Consider the following 21,441-nt stretch of genomic DNA (forward strand, 5'->3'; position numbering starts at 1 on the left):
AAAAAACCCCCACAAAAATAGTGGTTTTAAAACAACACAGATAAGTAAAAACATACTTAGACTTTAGATATTACTCAAAATAACTACCTCTTACCATATATTATTAATGTCCAGATAATTTTGCATTTGTTTTTTGACTTTTGAGTACACAGTGTTTAAGAGCACTTAAGACTTCTGAAATAAGAACTGTTGTATTGCTTACTGTTTATAATAGCTAAGTAATTAATTTCTGGAGATATGGGCAGGGAATACTGACTATAGGAAAGAAAAACAACCCTATTAACAGAAATTGGGTTTTTGCCTCACAGTTTAGCATGTTGAGCAAGCAGCATTTGTTGGTGTTTATTCAAACCTCTGCACTATCAACAACCTGCAGTGAGTGTGGCCATTTTAACATTTAAAAACAGAAGCTGATATTTTTGCTGGATTTATTTTTTTCTAGGAGAAGAGATAAACTTTGGGAGATTTATCACAAAACCTTTAGAAGGAACAACACTTAGGGTAGAAGACCTTGTAAAACAGTATTTTCAAACAGCAGAGAAGGTAATTTCTTAGTTTACCTTTTGAGCAACTAGCTATTTCATAGTAACAGATTTTAAGAAATGTAAAATTAGCAAATAAAATGAATCTTCACAAGGATTGTATTGAAGTAGGGTGACATTGAATTGTATTTATCTATGATTACTGAATTTCAAGAAAAAATGCTTAATAGAAAACATTGATGTAACTGTTATTGTTAATATTATCTTTCTTTTTCTTTCTTTTTTGGTTGGTCATGGGGCTTGAGCTCAAGGCCAGCATGCTGTTCCTGAACTCTTTTGCTCAAAGCTAGTGCTCTTATCACTTGAGTTATAGCACCACTTCTGTTCTTCTAGTGGTTAATTGGAGATAAGAGTCTTTCTGCCTGGGCTGGCTTTGAACCGTGATCATCAGAGCTTAGCCTCCCCTGAGTAGCTAGGATTACAGGTGTGAGCCACCAGCACCTATTTCTTCTTTCTTTTTCTCTCTACTACAGAAGTCTTAATTTACAATTTATTTTCCTCATTTGGATGTAATTTCAGAATTACTTTACAAATAATAGTCTCATGATGATGAAACTACTCAAATTTACTATTAAGCGTGTTTGCCACTTTTTAGATCCTCTAGTTACATTTATTTAAAACTGCAGAAATTCGTTACATTTTTTTTTTCCAATGGGCTTGAACTTAGGGCCTGGGCACTGTCCCTGAGCTCTTGAACCCAAAGCTAGTGCTCTACTACGTAGGATGAGCCACAGTGCCATTTCTTGTTTTTTAGAGATAAGTCTCACAGACCTCCTTGCCCAGGCTGGCTTTGAACCTTTATCCTCAGATTTCAGCCTCCTGAGTAGCTAGGATTACAGGCTTGAGCCAGCACATGTGGCTTATTTTAATTCTTTATATCAGAAACCTGCTAGCTGAATTTAACTACAGAAATCAAGGTCACATCAAGACTGTATTCCTTTCTAGAAGCTCTAAGGGAGGTGTTTCTTGGCTTTTGGTCCCCTTTATGATCTCCAAAAACAGTAATGTGTTTCATTTTTTTCCCACAAGTTATATCACCCTCTTATTCTCCTGACTTCCTCTTCTCCTATTTAGGACTGTTGTGATTATAACTGAATCCACCTGGATAGTCCTGATAATCTATTTTATAATGAGCTGAATAGCATCCTTATTTCCATTGGCAATCTTAATTTCCCTTTGCCATGTAACTAACATATTCACGAGTTTCAGAAATCAGTATGTGCACAATATTAGGGGCAATTGTTTTGCCTACCACAATGGTTTTAACTTTAGTCTCTTAATCATCATTGGCCGTTTCTAGACTACATTATAACCATTCAGGCTGCTGTACCTTCACTAGTCTTAGACTTTGTTTTCCTGGTTTGATTTGCTTTTTCTGCCCCTTAATTGTTATCACTAGGTTTATATGCTGTCTAGCTCTTTACTTCTTTTTCTTTTTCTCTGATTACACTATTCTATAACTTTCCTTGATTATCTGCAATTATTTTATAGAAACATGATTTCTGCTTCTCTCATACAGAATGTTCAGCTCTCATTACTAACAGAAAGAGGGATGGGAGAGGCAGTACAAGAATTTGTAGACAAGGAAGAAAAAGATGCCATTGAAGAACTAGTGAAATACCAATTGGAAAAAACACAGCGATTTCTTAAAGAGCGTCATATTGATGCACTAGAGGATAAAATTGATGAAGAAGTAAGTAATAATTTTGGATGTGTAGGTATACTCAGACAGCCTCAAGAGTAGCGCTGAGCCTGGTACTGGAATTTCATGTTTGTAATCTCAAGGCTGAGATCTGATCATTGTGATTTGAAGCCATCCTGGGCAAGAAGGTCCACAAGACTGTTAGCTCCAATTGACCACCCACAACCTCTACTTCTGGCTAGAAGTGTAGTTGTAGCTCAAATTGTAGAGTGCTAATCTTGAGCAAAAAAGCTCAGGGACAGCACTGAGGTCCTGCATTCAAGTCCCAGGACCAGAACCAAAAGAAAAAAAAAGTAGTTCTGAGTTTTTTTGTTTTTTGGTTTTTTTTCTGAAAAACTAGTACTTAATTGCTCTAATTGTTCAGCTTCTTTATATACGTATATGTGATGTATATGTGTGTGTGTGTGTGTGTGTGTGTGTGTGTCTATATATGTATGCGTATATACATACACGTATATGTATATATACATTATACATGCACATATAAAGATATAAATGTCTATATAAAGATAATAAAATGATTGATAAAATATTTAGAAAGTACCTAAAACAGTCTTATATCAGATTGCTATTGAACTAATGTTAATTTTATTTCCTTAGAAAGTATCTTCTTTGGCAGATCCTAAGAGTACTTAAAATGAACCTTGCAAAATAAAAGATACTGACATGAGAAAATATTTGTATGTAGGTAGAAAAAAGGTTAATTTTTTTTTTCGTCGGTTGTGGGGGCTGAAGTCTAGGCTTGGGCACTGTCCCTGAGCTCTTCAGCTCAAGGCTAGCACTCACCACTTGAGCCACAGTACTACTTCCAGCTTTTTCTGCTTACGTGGTGCTGAGGAATTGAACCCAGGGCCTCATGCATACAAGCAACACTCTATCACTGAGCCACCTTCCCAGCCCCAAGGTTAATATTTTTGTTATTAGTACTAACAAGCTCTTCCAAATCTATTTATTTTTATTTTTAATTTTTTGTCAGTGGTGGGACTTGAACTCTGGGCTTGGGTGCTGTCCCTCAGCTCTACCGCTTGAGCAACAGCACCACTTCTGGTTTTCTAGTGGTTTATTGGAGATAAGAGTCTCACAGACTTTCCTGCCCGGGCTGTCTTTGAACCGCGATCCTCAGATCTCAGCCTCCTGAGTAGCTAGGATTACAGGCGTGAGCCACTGGCGTCCGGCTTCCAAATCTATTTTTAAAAAAGATTGAACATTTTGGTAGAGTAGTGAATAAAGTACAAGGATAGATGTTTTACAAAAACAAATCAAGAACAACAACAAAAAACTTGTTCTATGTATGTCAAACTGATGCCTACCCAAGGCTAATAAATAAATTTAAGCTTTTTTTTTTTTCAGATTGGCAATAATTTGAGAAACTAGTCAATTTACAAGGATACTTCTGATAGATGATGTTGGAACAGCTTTCCTGAAAATTAGCTTAGAAGTATGTATCAAGAGACTAAGAGGGCTGGGAAGGTGGCTTAATGGTAGAGCTCTTGCCTTGCATGCCTGAGGCCCTGGGTTCAATTCCTCAGCATCACATAAGCAAAAAGAAAAAAGCCAGAAGTGGCGCTGTGGTTCAAGTGGTAGAGCGCTAGTCTTGAGCTGAAGAGATGAGGGACAGCGCCCAAGCCCAGAGTTCAGGCCCCATGACCGGACCAAAAAAAAAAAAAAAAACAAGATTGACAAACCTTTAGCCAAACGAACCAAAGAAAAGTGGAGGTGTGGCTCAAGTGGTAGCGCACTATCCTTGAGCATAAAGGCTCGGGGACAGCGTCTAGACCCTGAGTTCGAGACCACAGGACTGTCACCCCCCCTCCCAAAAAAAGCCAAAAAAATAGGAAAATGAAATTACTTTAAATTAGCAAGTTTCTGTATAGTAATAAAAGCAATTACCCAAAATGAAGAACCAATCTCCTGAATGGGAGAAATATTTTTTAAGATAGTAATTGACTACAGAATATCCAGAATGCAAAAAGACAAAAAAAAACTAAGGGACAAAAGAACAAACAACCCAGTTAATAAATAGATAAATTTTAATAGACAGTTACCATAAGAAGTACAAAGTAATTTATCTGAATGTTCAGCGTTCTTAGCCATAAAGGAAATACAAATCAAAACTACAGTGAAAATAAATCTCACCCCAGTCTGAATTGCTATCAAGAAAACAAATGTGTTGGAGAAAACAGATGAATTAGATAAAAAGGAATACGTAGACACTGTGATGAAAATGTACATTAGGGTAAATGTTATTGAAATAAACATGGAGACTCATTAAAAAACCAAAATAGAATTACCTTATGATTCTGCTATGCAACTTTTATGCATATATATGTGTGTATATATATATATATATCTGAAGTGTTAACATAAAAGAAATACCTGCATATCCGTGATTAGAGCATTATTCACAATAGCCAAGTTGTACAGTCAGCCTAGTTGCCCCCCAAATAGTGAGTGGATAAAAAAATATGATGAACATATACATAATGGACTGTTATACTGCTCTAAAAAATATGAGTGACTTTGGCAGGATCCCATAAAATGGGATGGTTCTGAAGGTCCTGATGAATACGTCAGTGAAAAAGCCTAATACATACTTTTATTCACATGAAAAATCTACCTCTAACATCATCATAGCTACAATAACTGACCCAGTCTTAAATCACAGCCCCCTGTGATATCAAGGGATTACATTGGGGAAATAATATGCTGAGAGGTGAACATGATTTAAAACATGTGAAGATAGTGAATGAAATCATTATTTGAAAATGAGTGGGAGGAGGGAAGGGACTGTTAGGGTAACATAATAAAATAAATTTGATCAAAGTACACTGTAACTATGGAGTTAACGACAGCCCCCAAACCCTCTGTTCAATTAGCATACTTTAATTAAAAGTATTAGATCAGTCTTGAGTGCCTTGTAGAATGCAAGGGTACTTATTTGCTGTTGGCTACTTTCCCTTCCATGTACTCACTAGATTGTGAACTTTGTGAGGACAGAATTTTTACTACTTTTGTGCATTTTTATATAATAATTTTCTACAATAGTTGGTACAATAGTAAATCTGTGCTGAGGAGATAGTTAAATAACTCAGGCTATCTCTCACTCTGTAACTATAGGAGATTTGTGAGCTGGAACCATTAAAAACAAAACTTGAGCTGGGCAGTTGCCCAAGCAAACACATTAAAGAGACTCTTAGCTCTGATTAACCACCAAGAAGACAGTAAAGGTATGTGTGGCTCAAATGGTAGAGTATCAGCCATGAGAAAAAAATATTCAACTGAGAGCACAAGGCCTAGAGTTCAAGTCCCAGTAAAGTCACAGAGAGAGACAGAAATCTGTAGTGACCCTTGGTTTATTTACTACAAGGATTAGTAAGTGCTACAGAGCCATGGCCAGTAAGTGTTCAGTAGTTGACTATTGAAAAAAATGGATCTTTCTGGATCTACTGGTTTAGAAACAACTGAAGAGCCCCCAGGTCTCTTCTGGCCAAAGTATACAAGAGTGAACTGAAGAAGTTCAAGCCTCATAAAGGAAAGATTGGTTGTAATTATTTTGCTGAAGTATAGTACCCATAGGACTATAGGGTGTTGTTTTTCTTTGCATTTCAGACTGCTTTTCACTGACCTAGAACATTTAGCAACAGGCAGTACAGTTTTGCTTAGAATCAGGTTTTGTTCTTCAGTTTTTTGTTTTGTTTTTTTTTTTTTGGTCATGGAGCTTGAACTCTGGGCCTGGGCACTGTCCTTCAGCTCAAGGTGAGTGCTGTGCTGGGCACTGGTGGCTCACACCTGTAGTCCTAGCTACTCAGGAGGCTGAGATCTGAGGATCTTGGTTCAAAGCCAGCCCGGCCAGGAAAGTCTGTGAGACTCTTATCTCCAGTAAACCATTAGAAAACCGGAAGTGGCTCTGTGGCTCAAGCAGTAGGGTGCTCGCCTTGAGCTGAAGAGCACAAGGTCAGAGCCCAAGCCCAGAGTTCAAGCCCCACAACTGACAAAAAAAAAAAAGGCTAGTGCTCTACCACTTGAACCACAGTGCCCCTTCTGGTTTTCTAGTCATTTATTGGAGATAAGAGTCTCACGGACTTTCTTGCCCAGGCTGGCTTTGAACTGTGATCCTCAGATGTCAGTGTCCTGAGTAGCTAGGATTACAGGCATGATCTACCAGTGCTTGGCTCACTTCTGATACTTTAATAAATGTAACTGAGAAATAGAGCTATGCATCTTTCATGAGACAAACTATATTTGAAATTTCAAGTTTTGTGTTATAAGAAAAAGGACATGTTTTTCAGGTGGTGGAAGTTGGGCCTCACACTCAGGGCCACCACTGGAGCCATGCCTCAGGTCTTGTTGTTGCTCTTTGAAATAGGGTTCACGAGGTTTTTTTGCCTGGAATGGCTTCAAACTATTATCTCTGTTGTCAGAGCTTGTGCTCTACCACTTGAACCACACCTCCATTTTTGACTTTGTAGGTAATTAATTGGAAATATTAGTCTCACAGACTTTTCTGCCCAGGCTAGCTTCTAATCTTGATCCTTAGTTCTCAGCCTTAGAGTAGCTAGTATTACAGACATGAGACACCAGCATCTGTCTTAGTATTTCTTAGCTGTAGCCATTATTTTGTAATTGAAATAACCAATATGTTTATGATTTACTCTGTGATGGTTTAGGTACGTCGCTTCAGAGAAAGCAGACAAAAAAATACCAATGAAGAGGATGATGAAGTTCGAGAGGTAATTTTTGGAGGGCATGGCAGGTATGAGTGGGCAAGGGTTGGCTAAGGATAGTAACTTTTGGTTTATTTAATGCAATTTACTTAGCCTACAAGTAGTTTTGATCATTTTCTTTATTCTTTGTTTCCCTTGCTCTTGTCTACAACTTGTTTGGAGAGTGGGAAGAAGATATAAAAAAGAGCTCTTAGTAATTAGAATAATACTTGATTATCACTAGACCATCTTAACTACTTTAATAAAATCTTACCTTTTAGAACTGAAATTTTGGGCAAAAAATTTTGGTTAACAGTGTTATTGTGGGTAAATAGACAGTTGCCATTGTCCTGAAAGGTTAAAATGAGCTTTAGAATCCTCATTACTGTCTTAGGCTCATTGCAGGTTAGGAACAACAAATTAGTGCACACTTGTTAATAATTTTGGCCTCTATCTTATATTTGGTGAACTCATGATTGAAGTATATTTTACTTTTTTATTTTTTAATTTTTTATGTGTTTTATGTTTACTATCTAGTATGTCAAAGTTATTTTTGTAAATTTTAGCTACACCTTCAGTACTTTTGGCTTTAGTTTTTTTTTTCCTGGTGTTTATCTTATTTTACAATTTAACATGTCCATTTTATGTATCTAGTGTATCTCAATCATAGTAACCTGTTCTACCATTCTTTTTTATCCTACCTACTTCTCCCCCATGATACCAATTTTTCCACTTCCTTTTTCACAAATGTTCATTGAATATTAAGACTATATTCAACCCCTTTTCCCTTACCCATTTATCCTGCCACTAACCTCCACCCCTTCAAACTGTTTTTCAGCTCCTTGATATTTATATTGTTTTTTTACCCCAAATATTTCTTTATTTTGCAATCACCTAATTGAGATGATTGCATAAATCTCATAGTACTGTGGCATAGTTACACTTAGCTAAAGTCACAAACACATTTCAACCTTCACAATGATAATCACCATTACCTTAATCTACAAAGCTTATGAACTCTACAAACTTAAACAATAAAAACAAAAGAATTACTTCCACATTGGGTTATATATATATATTTCTTTCCTTTTGCTTAGTGTCAGCTGTTCCCTCTTAACCTCTCATTCCCTCCTTCCCATCACTGACCTCGAGTTGCTTAGTTCCCTTTTATCAATGTCCAGTGAAGCTGATCAGCCCCCTCTGCTGTATTTTTCCACCTGTTTTCCTCTGATTCTGTGCCCTCTTCCTAGCTTCCCTCAGATGTGCACATGTATACCATAAATGAGGTAAAGAATATAGAGTCATCTAAAAACAATAAGACAAATTAAGAAGAGGTCCTTTGTTTCCTTGTCTTTGGGGTTCATTTCAGTCTGTCTGTTGTGCACATATGAAGAGGTGCTTGGTGTTACAATTTGGTGTTATTCTTCCAAGACTGACCTCTTTCGGTTTCACTGTGTATGAGTGTCTGGAGTCTTTTGTTTACTTTGTCATATCTCGTTACATTTTGAATCTAACATCCACATATCAGGGAGACTGTATTCATAATGTTAAACTGCCTGTATACATTATACTTTAAGGAACTTGACTGTGTATAAGTGCATGTGCTCCTGTGTGGTGGATATATTTTGGGTCTTGGATCTAAATGTGAGAGAAAACATGCACACTTTGTCTTCCTGGGCCTGGCTTACTTTGCTAAGTTCGTTCCTCCCCCTCTCCTCCTGCCCCAGATCCATTCATTTTCCCACAATGGACATAATTCCATTCTTCCTAATGGCTGATTAAAATTCCATTTTGTGCGTGTATTGTGTGTGTTTGTGTATATATTGGTATAGTTTTATATAGCTAAATTTAGATATAACTAGATACAGATACATTTTATAAAAAATAGGAATATATAGATACATTAGATATAGATGCAAATATAGATGGATAGCTATAAATAGACATTAGATCTGTAGAGATATATAAATAGATACATCTCTATAAATACACATTTTCTTTTTTTTTATAAGTTTATTTATTTATTTTTTTGACAGTTGTGGGGCCAGCTCTTCAGACAGTTGTGGGGCCAGCTCTTCAGCTCAGGGCGAGCTCTCTAACCTCTTGAGCCACAGCACCACTTCCGGCTTGTTTTTGTTTGTTTGTTTGTTTGTTTTGCTTATGTGGTGCTGAGGAATTGAACCCAGGGCCTCATGCATGAGAGGCAAGCACTCTACCACTGAGCCACCTTCCCAGCCCTAAATACACATTTTCTAAAGATAGATTGATTAATTGGTGAATGGTTAGATTGATTTTCTTAATGTATTTATGCATTGTAAGGCATCTGGGCTGTTTATCTTTGTTATGGTGAGTGGTGCAGCAATAAACATGGGTGTACAAGTGTCTTTATTTTTTCCTGATTTGTAATCTTTTGAATAAATGCCCAGGAGTAGTATCCCTGGATTACACGTAATTCTGTCTTTATTTATTTATTTATTTATTTTTGAGAACTCTCCATACTGATTTCCTTATTGGATGTACTAATTTGCATTTTCAACAGTAGTGTATAAGGTCTCCTCATATCATCATCAGTATTGTTAATATTCTTGATGATAGCCATTCTGAATGAAGTAAGATGGAATCTTTGTTTTGTTTTGATTTGTATTACCTTTGTGGCAGAGATGGTAAGCATGTTTTAGTGTATTAATTTGCTGTATATACTTTTTCTGAGAGGAATGTGTTTCATTCCTTTTTCTATTCTTTTGTTTTGTTGTTGTTGTTGTGGGGCCTGAACTCTGGGCTTGGGTGCTGTCCCTCAGCTCTTCAGCTCAAGGCTAGCACTCTACCATTTGAGCCGCAGCTCTACTTCTGGCTTTTTCTACTTATGTGGTACTCGGGAATTGAACCCAGGGCCTCATGCATGCAAGGCAAGCACTACCACTGAGCCACCTTCCCAGCCCTCCTATTTATTCTTATCTGATTCTTTATGGGTTTAGTTTTTTTTTAAATTCATTGTGTATTTTGATGAGACCCATATGAGACATATTGTTGGCAGAGATCTCTCATTCTACTTTAGGTTATCTTTTTAGCTTAGAAACCATATGCTTTTCTGTGCAGAAGCTTTTTAGCTTGATGCAGTCTTGTTTGTCAGTTCTTCTATTTCCTGAGTCTTAGAATTCTACTCAGGAAGTTACTGCATATTCCAATATGTTCTAATGTTTCTCCTACTTCTTGCTGTAGTAATTTCAGGGTTTCGAGTCCTACGTTGAGTTCTTTGATCCACTTTAAACTGATATTAGTACAAGAGAACAAACAGAAATCTAGTTTTAGTCTTCTACATATGGATGTCTAGTTGTCTCAACAACAGATTTTCAGACATATACTTTGGTTTCTTTGTCAAGATTCAGATGGCTTATAGGTGTATGGATTTATTTCTAGATCTTCTAGTCTATTCTGTTGATCTTCGGGTCTGTTTTGTGCCTTCTTGTTTTTGTTACCAGAATTCTTTTTTGTTTTTTTTCTTCAGTCCTGGGGCTTGAACTCAGGGCCTGGACACTATCACTGAGCTTCTTTTGCTCAAGGCTAGCACAGTACCACTTAAGCTACAGTGCCACTTCTGGCTTTTTCTGTTTATGTGGTCTGAGGAGTCAAACTCAGGGCTTCATGCATGCTAGGCAAGCATTCTTAACACATTCCTAGCCCCCAGAATTCTGTAGGAAGTTTTGCTGTATGGAATTGTGATAATCTCCAGTATTGCTTTTTTTTTCTTTGGCTGTTTCGGGCCTTTTATACTTCCACATGAATTCATGGCTGATTTCTCTGTCTGCAAAGAATGACATTGGAAAGGCTTGTAAGCCTTTCTTTGTAGTTGAGATTGCTACCATGTACCACCATACACAGCGTGTTTGTTGAGATGAGGTTCTCAATTTTTTGCCCAGTCTGACCTTGAAACTAATGTGCCAAATCTCTATCCACTGAGTCCAGGATTAAAAGCATGAGCCACTGTGGCCAAATATTTATTTTTTTTCCTGTTGTTTTCCATCAGTGGATACTTTCCATAGTAAACGTGTTAGACATTGTAGTTTTTGTTAAGAATACAAATATGAAAAAGTTATAGCTTATGTCTAATAAATTTTCTATGTAAAGGAAAGTATCTGCCCATTTCTGAAGCTTATTATTGTTTGTCTTAATATTTAGATAAGGCTTTCTTTTCAACATGCTTTTGAGCACAATGCATCTTCATCAGTGTCATCTGTTCCAACATCCCCCAGTCTGTCTCATCCCCATTCATCCCCTCCAGTTTCCTAGTTCTGTTTTTATGTATGTACCTTGAGTATTGTGTAAATAAGGACTGGCTGGAGAGGTAGGAACCTTTTGGGCATCTAAGGAGATACAAATGTGCGGGTTTTGGGCTGGGAAGGTGGCTCAGTGGTAGAGCGCTTGCCTTGCATGCATGAGGCCCTGGTTCGATTCCTCAGCACCACATAAGCAAAAAAAAAAAAAGCCGGAAGTGGTGCTGTGGCTCAAGTGGTAGAGCGTTAGCCTTGAGCTGAAGAGCTGAGGGACAGCACCCAGGCCCAGAGTTCAGGCCCCATGACCGGAACCCCCCCCCAAAAAAAGAAGAAGAAGATAACAAGACAGTAAGAGAAAACATGTGAATAAAGTTGGGAAGCAGAAGTTAGGATGATTCAGTATTCTAAGAGTTAGAAGTTATATACCGTGGTGGATACTTGTAGTCCCAGCAACTCAAGAGGCAAAGGCAGAAGGATCAAGAGTTCAGGTTTGGTCTAGGCAAAAGTAGTAAGTCCTGTCTCAAAACCATAAGTAGGGCTGGGAAGGTGGCTCAGTGATAGAGCGCTTGCCTTGCATGCCTGAGGCCCTGAGTTTGAATCCTCAGCACCACATAAGCAGAAAAGGCTGGAAGTGGTGCTATGACTTAAGTAGTAGAGCACTAGCCCTGAGCTGAAGAGCTGAGGGACAGTGCCCAGGCCCAGAGTTCAGGCCCCACGACCGGACCCCAAAAAAAAAAACAGGAAAACATGACAATAATCCTTTAAACACATAAACATCTTAAAACCAAGAATATGCCATCATTTTTTAATTTAATAAAAAAACACAAAATTGAGACAAATATTTTAATTCTAAAATAAATAGGCGTTTTATGGCTTAAAAATAGAAAATCTATTATGATCTAATCTCAATCAAAATATAACAAGAAGAAAAAAAACCATTTTATTACAACTAGAAAATAGTTCAAATCTCCAAATACAAAACTATCAAGCACAATTAACAATACGATAAACATCTGGCCTGGCTAAGGAAAAAACCTAAGAAGTGACTAGCTCTCCAAAATTAATGTATATATACTAGGTCACCATGTCAACATTATTTCTTGCTTGGATAGATAGTTTTGGGTCTAAAAACACATGACTAGAGCATTTCTAAGATTTATGATACCATAAAATAAAAACAGACAAAGCTTCACAAGAAGATGAGAACAAGGGGCTGGGAAGGTGGCTCAGTGATAGAGCGCTTGCCTTGCATGCCTGAGGCCCTGGGTTCGATTCTTCAGCACCACATAAGCAACAAGAAAAAAGCCGGAAGTGGCGCTGTGGCTCAAGTGGTAGAGCGTTAGCCTTGAGCTGAAGAGCTGAGGGACAGCACCCAGGCCCAGAGTTCAGGCCCCACAACCAGACCCAAAAAAAAACAACCCCAAAAAAACAGAATGTGCGAGTTTTCCTTTGTGCTGTTTACTGATCCCATGTCACTTTGTAAACCTGGTAGTCCCATGTGCTTCTGGATTCTCCATGCTTTCATGTTCCTCAGAAAGGTTCTATACTTTTCTTTGTGTGTGTGCAGTGCCTTGCCTTTACTATACCCTGCTGGCTGTTGAAGAAGCAGTTGGAAGCTTTCTTTGTCTGAGCTCTGGCACTACAGAAATTGCAGTACATTGTCTGTTTTTTGAAAATTGTATAGAATTGCCTTTTGAAACTTTCTACTGGCCATCTTTTTGGGGATTGTTTTTCATTTAACAATTTTCTCCACATTTTCTTTAATACTTAGCCAGTAAATACCTTCTTTTCACGGATCAGTTTATATGTTCATTTTCCAAATTAGACAGAATTATGGTACAAGTCTTTTTGTTAACTATATTTTTTAAAACTTGTGATAATTGAACTCAAGATCTTATGCATGCCAGGCAGGTATTCTACCACTTGAACTCTGTCTCCAGTCTTTGAGTTTTACTTATGTTTTTTTATTTTTTTGTCAGTTGTGGGGCCTGAACTCTGGGCTTGGGCACTGTCCCTCAGCTCTTCAGCTCAGGGCTAGTGCTCTACTACTTAAGTCATAGCACCACTTCCAGCCTTTTCTGCTTATGTGGTGCTGAGGATTCAAACTCAGGGCCTCATGCATGCAAGGCAAGCGGTCTACCACTGAGCCACCTTCCCAGCCCTACTTATGGTTTTGAGACAGGACTTACTACTTTTGCCTAGACCAAACCTGAACTCTTGATCCTTCTGCCTTTGCCTCTTGAGTTGCTGGGACTACAAGTATCCACCACGGTATATAACTTCTAACTCTTAGAATACTGAATCATCCTAACTTCTGCTTCCCAACTTTATTCACATGTTTTCTCTTACTGTCTTGTTATCTTCTTCTTCTTTTTTTGGGGGGGGGTTCCGGTCATGGGGCCTGAACTCTGGGCCTGGGCACTGTCCCTCAGCTCTTCAGCTCAAGGCTAGCACTCTACCACTTGAGCCACAGCGCCACTTGTGGCTTTTTTCTTGTTGCTTATGTGGTGCTGAAGAATTGAACCCAGGGCCTCATGCATGCAAGGCAAGTGCTCTATCACTGAGCCACCTTCCCAGCCCCTTGTTCTCATCTTCTTGTGAAGCTTTGTCTGTTTTTATTTTATGGTATCATAAATCTTAGAAATGCTCTAGTCATGTGTTTTTAGACCCAAAACTATCTATCCAAGCAAGAAATAATGTTGACATGGTGACCTAGTATATATACATTAATTTTGGAGAGCTAGTCACTTCTTAGGTTTTTTCCTTAGCCAGGCCAGATGTTTATCGTATTGTTAATTGTGCTTGATAGTTTTGTATTTGGAGATTTGAACTATTTTCTAGTTGTAATAAAATGGTTTTTTTTCTTCTTGTTATATTTTGATTGAGATTAGATCATAATAGATTTTCTATTTTTAAGCCATAAAACGCCTATTTATTTTAGAATTAAAATATTTGTCTCAATTTTGTGTTTTTTTATTAAATTAAAAAATGATGGCATATTCTTGGTTTTAAGATGTTTATGTGTTTAAAGGATTATTGTCATGTTTTCCTGTTTTTTTTTTTGGGGTCCGGTCGTGGGGCCTGAACTCTGGGCCTGGGCGCTGTCCCTCAGCTCTTCAGCTCAAGGCTAGCGCTCTACCACTTGAGCCACAGCGCCACTTCCAGCTTTTTTCTTTTTGCTTATGTGGTGCTGAGGAATCGAACCCAGGGCCTCAGGCATGCAAGGCAAGCGCTCTACCACTGAGCCACCTTCCCAGCCCCTCCTGTTTAAAAAAGTATTTTCAGGGAAAAAATATAATGCTCAATAAAAAAAAAAGCATTCTAAAATTTCACAACCTAGAAATAAAAGCTATTTTTTGCAGGATTTTTTTCATGTTGTTTATTATTAAAGCCCATTCTAAAAAGCACGTCAGCAACTATCTCTTACGGTGTTTAATGGAGGGTGAGTAACTGCCAATTTCGTAATTAGTAAAAGTAATAATGTAGACAACCTACAGTGTTCATGTGAATCACTGATTGATTGCTAGAGTGCTACATTATCAACACCAATGTTCCTCTTGCTACCCAGGCGATGAATAGGGCCCGAGCTCTCAGATCTCAGTCAGAAGATCTCATCTCTGCCTTTTGCACTGATGACCTCACTAGTAAAGATTTAACAGAACAAATGGCTGATGACTCTGATGACAGCATCTCACCAGCATCCAGCAGAGGAAGAGGCCGAGGCAGAGGACGAAGAGGAGGCAGAGGGCAGAATTCAGCATCAAGAGGAGGGACTCAGAGAGGCCGAGGTCAGCACCATCTTTTACACTTATCAGACTTAGAAGCTATATGGGAAATATTAGATTGTGAGTTTTTGTTTCTAAAAACAGTTCTTTAAAAATGTTGCTTTGCATAAAGATAATCTTTAGTGCAGTGTAGTTCAGGCATTTTTTACTTGAATTAATTTTGAATGGCCACCCACAACACAGGATTTTAATTATTTTAATTATTATTATTTTTTTTTTTTGCCTTGGGAGCTCTCCCCCTTTGGGCTCAAGGCTAGCTCTCTACCACTTGAGTCAACAATTCTACTCTTGCTTGCTTGCTTTTTTTTTTTTTTTTTTTTTGTAGCTGTAGCCAATTGAACATGTATCTCACAGACTTTCCTGCTTGGACTGGCTTTGAACCATGATCTTCAGATCTTAGCCTCCTGAGTAGTTAGGATTATAGGTATGAGCCAGCTTAATCCATATTTTTTGAAAGCTACATTGTATTTCTTGTATAGTACCATTTAGGTACATTGGTTGTCATATTTACTGTCAGGTGCAAAAATAATGAGACAAAAATTAAGAAAAATGATATCAAATGGCAGTTTCATTCATAAAATTTTTGTTACCATAAAATTCCTGTATGATTATAAAGTAGACTCCATAAAGTTTGTTTAAAAAGGAAAACTACCTCAAAACAATTTGAATTCTTAAAACAATCATTAACATTATCTATTTAAATATGACGCCACTGCCAATTAATAGTTATAAAACAGTAAGCTGGGAGCCGGGCTCAGGCCTATAATCCTAGCTACCTCAGAAGGCTGGTATCTGAGGATTGTAGTTTGGAGTCAGTCTAGGCAGGAAAGTCTGTGAAACTCTTATCTCCCGTCAAAAAAGCAGGAAGTGGAGCTGTGGCTCAAATGGTAGAGTGTTAGCTTTGAGTACAAAGGCTCAGAAACAGTGCCCAGGCCCTGAGTTCAAGTCCCAGACCAACCAAAAAAAAAAAAAAGAGTGAAAAATTGTCTTCCAGTGATTTCCTGATATAATATTATCAAAGTCTATCCCTAGGAAGATTTTCATTTGTTTCCATTGTTATTGTCCATAGGAATTTTAAGCTGGTAAAATAATGTAGTTTAAACTCTTAGGAGAGAAATCTTCCCTTTTTTTATGATGTATACTTATCATTACATTTACAGATTTTTTTTTTCTTAAACTCTTAACTCGACATATCTACATAGATATAACCTAAAAGTCTCAGAGCTTGTCATGGTGGCACACAGTTCTAATCTTGTAATCTCAGCACTCAGTAGTCTTGAGGTAGAAAAATGCTGAGTTTGAGGCCAGCTCAGGCTGCACAGTAAATCCCTATCTCAGAAAACCACAAAGTGTCACACACAAAAAAAATAGTTTGAAAAATAGTAAAACTCAAGATTTTATTCTTAAATAGGCTATTGTAATTTTATAAACCAGTTGTTTTGACATAACTGTTTAGCTTTCATTTTGGCATGATGTAAGAAAGCCTTAATTGGTGATAGGATTGTATACTAACTATTTAGTATTCTCATAACAGGCACTGGTCTGGATATTTCTACTCAAAGCAGGAGTTCAAAGGCCACTGGGTCAACATTTAGAAATATGTCTATCGTAGATGGTGAGTATGGAGTATAAATGATATATAGCAGTTACTTATAAAGTACAACATAGGAAGACTGAGGAAAGCTACATTAGTAGTGCTCATTTGTGTCTCTTGCAGCCACTGAAATTAAGATCATGGGATAGATTATTTTTTATAAGATCTTTGTCATGCATTAAAACTATTAAAAGTAAGCTTTAAAAATATTCTATAGCCAGGTGATGGTGGCTCACGTCTGTAATCCTAGCTACTCAGGAGGCTGAGATCTGAGGATTACGGTTCAAAGCCAGCTGGGGCACGAAAGTCCATGAGACTCTTACCCATTAACCACCAGAAAACTGGAAGTGGTGCTGTGGTACAAGTAGTAGAATGCTTGCTTTGAGTTGAAGAGCTCAGGGACAGTGCCCAGGCCCAAAGCTCAAGCCCCACGACTTAACAAAAAACAAATTTTTTTTTTCTGTAGTTTCTTCTCACTTTGAAACAGTATAATGTTGTTTATAACATTAACAGAAGGGTTGTGAATCCATAGAAGGTGAAGAAGCTACGGAAGCAAAGAAGATGGTTGAGAAAAAGTGAAACCACACTGCTTGAAGTCAATTATCTTAGAAGACTTAGGAGCCTGCCTTTCTTCTTCATTTTCTAGATGAAGTAGCTTAGCAAAGCTGGTTTTTCTGGTTGATAAAAACTATTAATTGTACCAATAATAAGTAATATTTATAAAACAGTTAATATGTGCCTCTTATAGCTCTAGGGAGTGGATACGTAGGTACTTATGTTATCCTCATTTTATAGAAAAGGGAATTGAGGCTTCAAAAGGGTAGTCACTAACCCAGCATTCAGCTGTGTAACTAGTTACACAACTAATCATTAGAACACAACTTAGATTCATCCTCAAATTCTGTGGGCTACCAAGTCAATAACTGACCCACTGCATTAGTGATCAGATCAAGATGAGATTAGAAACTTAGCTAGCTAATGGTTCTCAGTAGATCTTTGAATTATACAGAGTAACCTAGTTAATTAAATAACAATAATCTATATAGCCTTATAATTAATATATTAGTAATATAGTAATATAATCCAGAAGATGAAGTATGCTGCCTCAGAGTTTAGTCATTTCTTTAAAGATAGTTTGCAACAGCTGACATTACAAGAAAGGACACACATATCAAACTAGCAGAGACTCCTAGGACCTTGTTACAAAAGTTTGATTGCTATGTTTTTACTCAGGTATTATTCAGTATGTTAGAAAACTCCCTGGAATCTTAACTGTGTCTTCATAATACAGTCAGTCTTCACTGTCAGTAAGAAAGTGACATTTAGAATGATGCTGTTCTTCCTGATAGTTTCAATGCAACAGCAAAGAAGGGAGGGAGATGGCAGAGGGGAGTTGTATTTAAAGGATTCAGGCTGAGTTCAAATTTTAGTTCAACATGGCACAGCTGTGCGATGTTAGTCAAGGCACTTCCTGTTGTTTACATGAAAATGGCAATTCAGTCATCTTGTACTAGATCTAAAAAAATGAATGGGGAAGAATGGGTATATTAGTATGCACTTAGGAAATACTATAAAAATGAAGGAAGAGAAATACGTTGTTTTTATATTAAACCGTTAAAAGTTGGAGCATGCCACCGAAAGGGTCATAGGTTTCCAGTTGCCTTAGCCTAGGATGCCTTGACTTTCCTGACTTCATTATTTTGTGTGAAGACACCAATAGATAGAATCATTACTTAAAGTGAGTCTTTGTTAAAGTATAAGCTCTAGAGAAATGCTGCCTTTTTGTGTTGTGATGGTTATCTACTTTTAATTCAGTTTGCTGTCTTTGGTGTTCTTCTGTTTTGCTGTCATAAATCTAAATATGTATTCTTTTTGTGGGGTAGGGTAGTACTGGAGATAGAACTCAGGACCTTGAACATTTGCTTGACTTGGTTGTGCAGAGCTGGTGCACTATCCTGGAGCCATACCTCCAGTTTGGCATTTTGCATTTTGCTGGTTAATTGGAAATGAAGTCTTCAAGACTTTTCTGCCCCAGCTGGCCTAAAACCATTATCCTCATGGTTCAGAGCCAGCCTGGGCAGGAAAGTCTGTGAGACTCTTATGTCCAATGAGCTACCGGGAAACTAGAAGTGAGTTGTGGCTCAAAGTGGTAGAGCACTAAGCCTGTGCCAAGAGCTCAGGGACAGCATCCAGACCCCAAGTTAGAGCCCCTATGACTAACAGAAAAAAAAACACGATCCTCCAGAACTCAGGTACCTCAATATCCAGGCCTGAGTCACCAGCACCTGAGTAATATTGTATTTCTTTTTTAAATCATGCTTAGGATTTATTGGCGTTCATAAATCTGTGAATTAGTATCTTTCATTATTTCTAGACAATCTTTAGGTCAGATATATTACTTCTGCATTATTATTTTACTCTCATCTGGATCTTCAGTGAAATAAATAAAACACTTTTCTTTCTGTCCTTCCAGGGCCCATAACTTCCCTTGTACTTTGTTTTTTCTTCTTGTACTAGATTTTGAATAATTAGATCTGGTCAGTCTTACAGCTCACTCAGGTATTCTTAAAACTGTCTGAACTTTTTGCTTATTTTTTCTGGAGGCGGTAGCATAGAACTTCTATCTAGTGTTTTAAAATAAGACCTAGTTCTGGTCGTTTCCTTTAAAAATTTTATGTAGCTTTTGTAGGTCTATTTAATTTGTTTACATGTGTATGTATAGTAAAGGTACTTATTTTGTGTTCAGTCGCCACTAGGTCTGAATGTCTTTGGCCTCTTTTTGTTGTCTTTCTCCCTTTCATTTTTGGTTCTCATTTTGGTCATTTTGGGTGACTTAGCTCTTCCCCCGCCCCCCTCTACTCTCCCTACCCCACCTCCTCTCTGCTTAGCTTTTGACCCTAGAAAATACTAGTAGAAATAATCTGACATCTTGGATGAAACTCTTTCTCTAGAGAAGGTTCCTCTTTGTTTCCTCAGGCTTCTAGAGCACCTCAAATCTTAAACTCTTTTCAGCTAAATGTGTAACTTGAGGGCTTTCTGAGCCATTCTGATGCTGTGTGCCTCTTTACCACTGATGTTCTTGTTAGCTTTTGTGGTCCCAGTTTATGATAGTGAGGAAACAGATTGTACTTCCCATTTGGGGAATGTTCATAGTTATATGTTAGCTCTTTTCCTTTTCCTCCAAGATTCTTAAGACTAGTATTAACATTTTCTCAGAATAATAGGTATCCTAGGGAAGTGTTTGAGATAGCAGGTTGTGTTGTTTCCAGCAGAAGTTTTTTGTCTAATTAACTTAGCCTGTCTCTAAGATGATTTAGCAATTTTGCAAGTTGGCCTAATTTTTTTAAAGTAATCATAGTCATCTATGAAAAGGACTATGTCATTAAGTCAAATTAAAACAAAACCACAGATTTTCTCAATGGTATCCCTGTGCTGCCTTGTGAAACAGCATCGGGAAGAACATAGCTCTGGAGTCGGACTTGGATGGGTGCAGTCAGGCCAGCTCTTCACCTGCTGGCAGTGCACTCACACTATAAAGAAGAGCAGTGCCTGGCACAGGCCCATGCCATTAGGTTGCAGAGGAAGACTGAGTGAAAGGTTATTTATAAGACAATGTAGCATTACTATAAGGGCTTGATTCTAAAGACAAAGATTAGCATCAAAGCTCCTTAACCAGTTGTGTATCTCTCAGCAGGCTAGTTTAGCTTTCCATCTGCATTTCAGTGTCTTCACATATAAGATGGGGTAGTGATTGCTTCTACTTCACCTTTGCCTGGTTATGTTGAAGAGTACTGAGAAAAGATGACTGTGAGGTGCCTGATATTATGTGTATATAGATTAAGCCCTGACTAAAGATAAACTGGTTATTTAATAAGCCTCAGCTATAAAATAGGAGCCTTCACAGAATAGTTAATAGTGAATTTTTAAGCATTTAGAATGTTGACCATAGCACGTAGTATAACTCAGTAGGTGATTACTACAATTGGTATTAGTCACAGTTTTATTTATTTATTTATTTATTTGGGTCCGGTCGTGGGGCCTGAACTCTGGGCCTGGACACTGTCCCTCAGCTCTTCAGCTCAAGGCTAGCACTCTACCACTTGAGTCACAGCACCACTTCCGGCTTTTTTCTTTTTTCTTTATGTGGTGCTGAGGAATCGAACCTAGGGCCTCAGTTTTGCAAGGCAAGCACTCTACCACTGAGCCACCTTCCCAGCCCCTAGTCACAGTTTTATAATCTGTGCAGGCAGTTGGGGAGCTGTGAGTGTGGGGTATGTATTTACTAAAGATCATACCTAGGCCTTATATACACTAGTTAAGCTCTTGGTCATTGAACTATACCTCCAGCCCAAGATGTATATATCACTGGTTTAAGTTTTATTACTACTGATATTGAGCCTTTTTTTTGGGGGGGGGGTGTCGTGAGGCTTGAACTCTGAGCTTGTGTGCTGTTCCTGCACTCTTCAGCTCAAGGCAAGCACTCTATCGCTTGAGCCACAGCGCCACTTCAGTTTTCTAGTGGTTTATTGGAGATAAAAGTCTCACAGACTTTCCTGCCCAGGCTGGCTTTGAACTGTGATCTCAGATCTCAGCCTCCTGAGTAGCTAGGATTACAGGCGTGAGCCACTGGTGCCCGACAATATTGAGCCTTTTAATGAAAAGAAGAAGCTATTTTTTGAATGGGTGAGATATTTTTTTCAACTCTAACAAATTAAAGACCACAAGATGCGCTGCGAAGCTGGCTCAGTAGTAGAGCACTTGCCTTGCATGCATGAGGCCCTGGGTTTGATTCCTCAGCACCACATAAGCAAAAAGAAAAAAGCTGGAAGTGGTGCTGTGGCTCA

At 38.0% G+C, this 21,441-nt stretch overlaps 1 protein-coding gene across 1 annotated transcript in view; it reads left to right on the forward strand.

Annotated features, from left to right (window-relative positions):
• Positions 1-19,125, forward strand: part of Mre11a (MRE11 meiotic recombination 11 homolog A (S. cerevisiae)) — a 45,504-nt gene extending 26,379 nt beyond the window's left edge. The window contains exons 12-17 of the mRNA XM_013028814.1: positions 443-543; positions 2,062-2,235; positions 6,912-6,974; positions 14,787-15,006; positions 16,538-16,618; positions 19,115-19,125. Coding sequence (XP_012884268.1) covers positions 443-543; positions 2,062-2,235; positions 6,912-6,974; positions 14,787-15,006; positions 16,538-16,618; positions 19,115-19,125 — 650 coding nt within the window. The remainder of the gene's footprint in view (positions 1-442; positions 544-2,061; positions 2,236-6,911; positions 6,975-14,786; positions 15,007-16,537; positions 16,619-19,114) is intronic.
• The last annotated feature ends 2,316 nt before the right edge of the window (positions 19,126-21,441 follow it).

Source organism: Dipodomys ordii, unplaced genomic scaffold, assembly GCF_000151885.1.
Source record: "Dipodomys ordii isolate 6190 unplaced genomic scaffold, Dord_2.0 Scaffold114, whole genome shotgun sequence".
NCBI lineage: Eukaryota > Metazoa > Chordata > Mammalia > Rodentia > Heteromyidae > Dipodomys > Dipodomys ordii.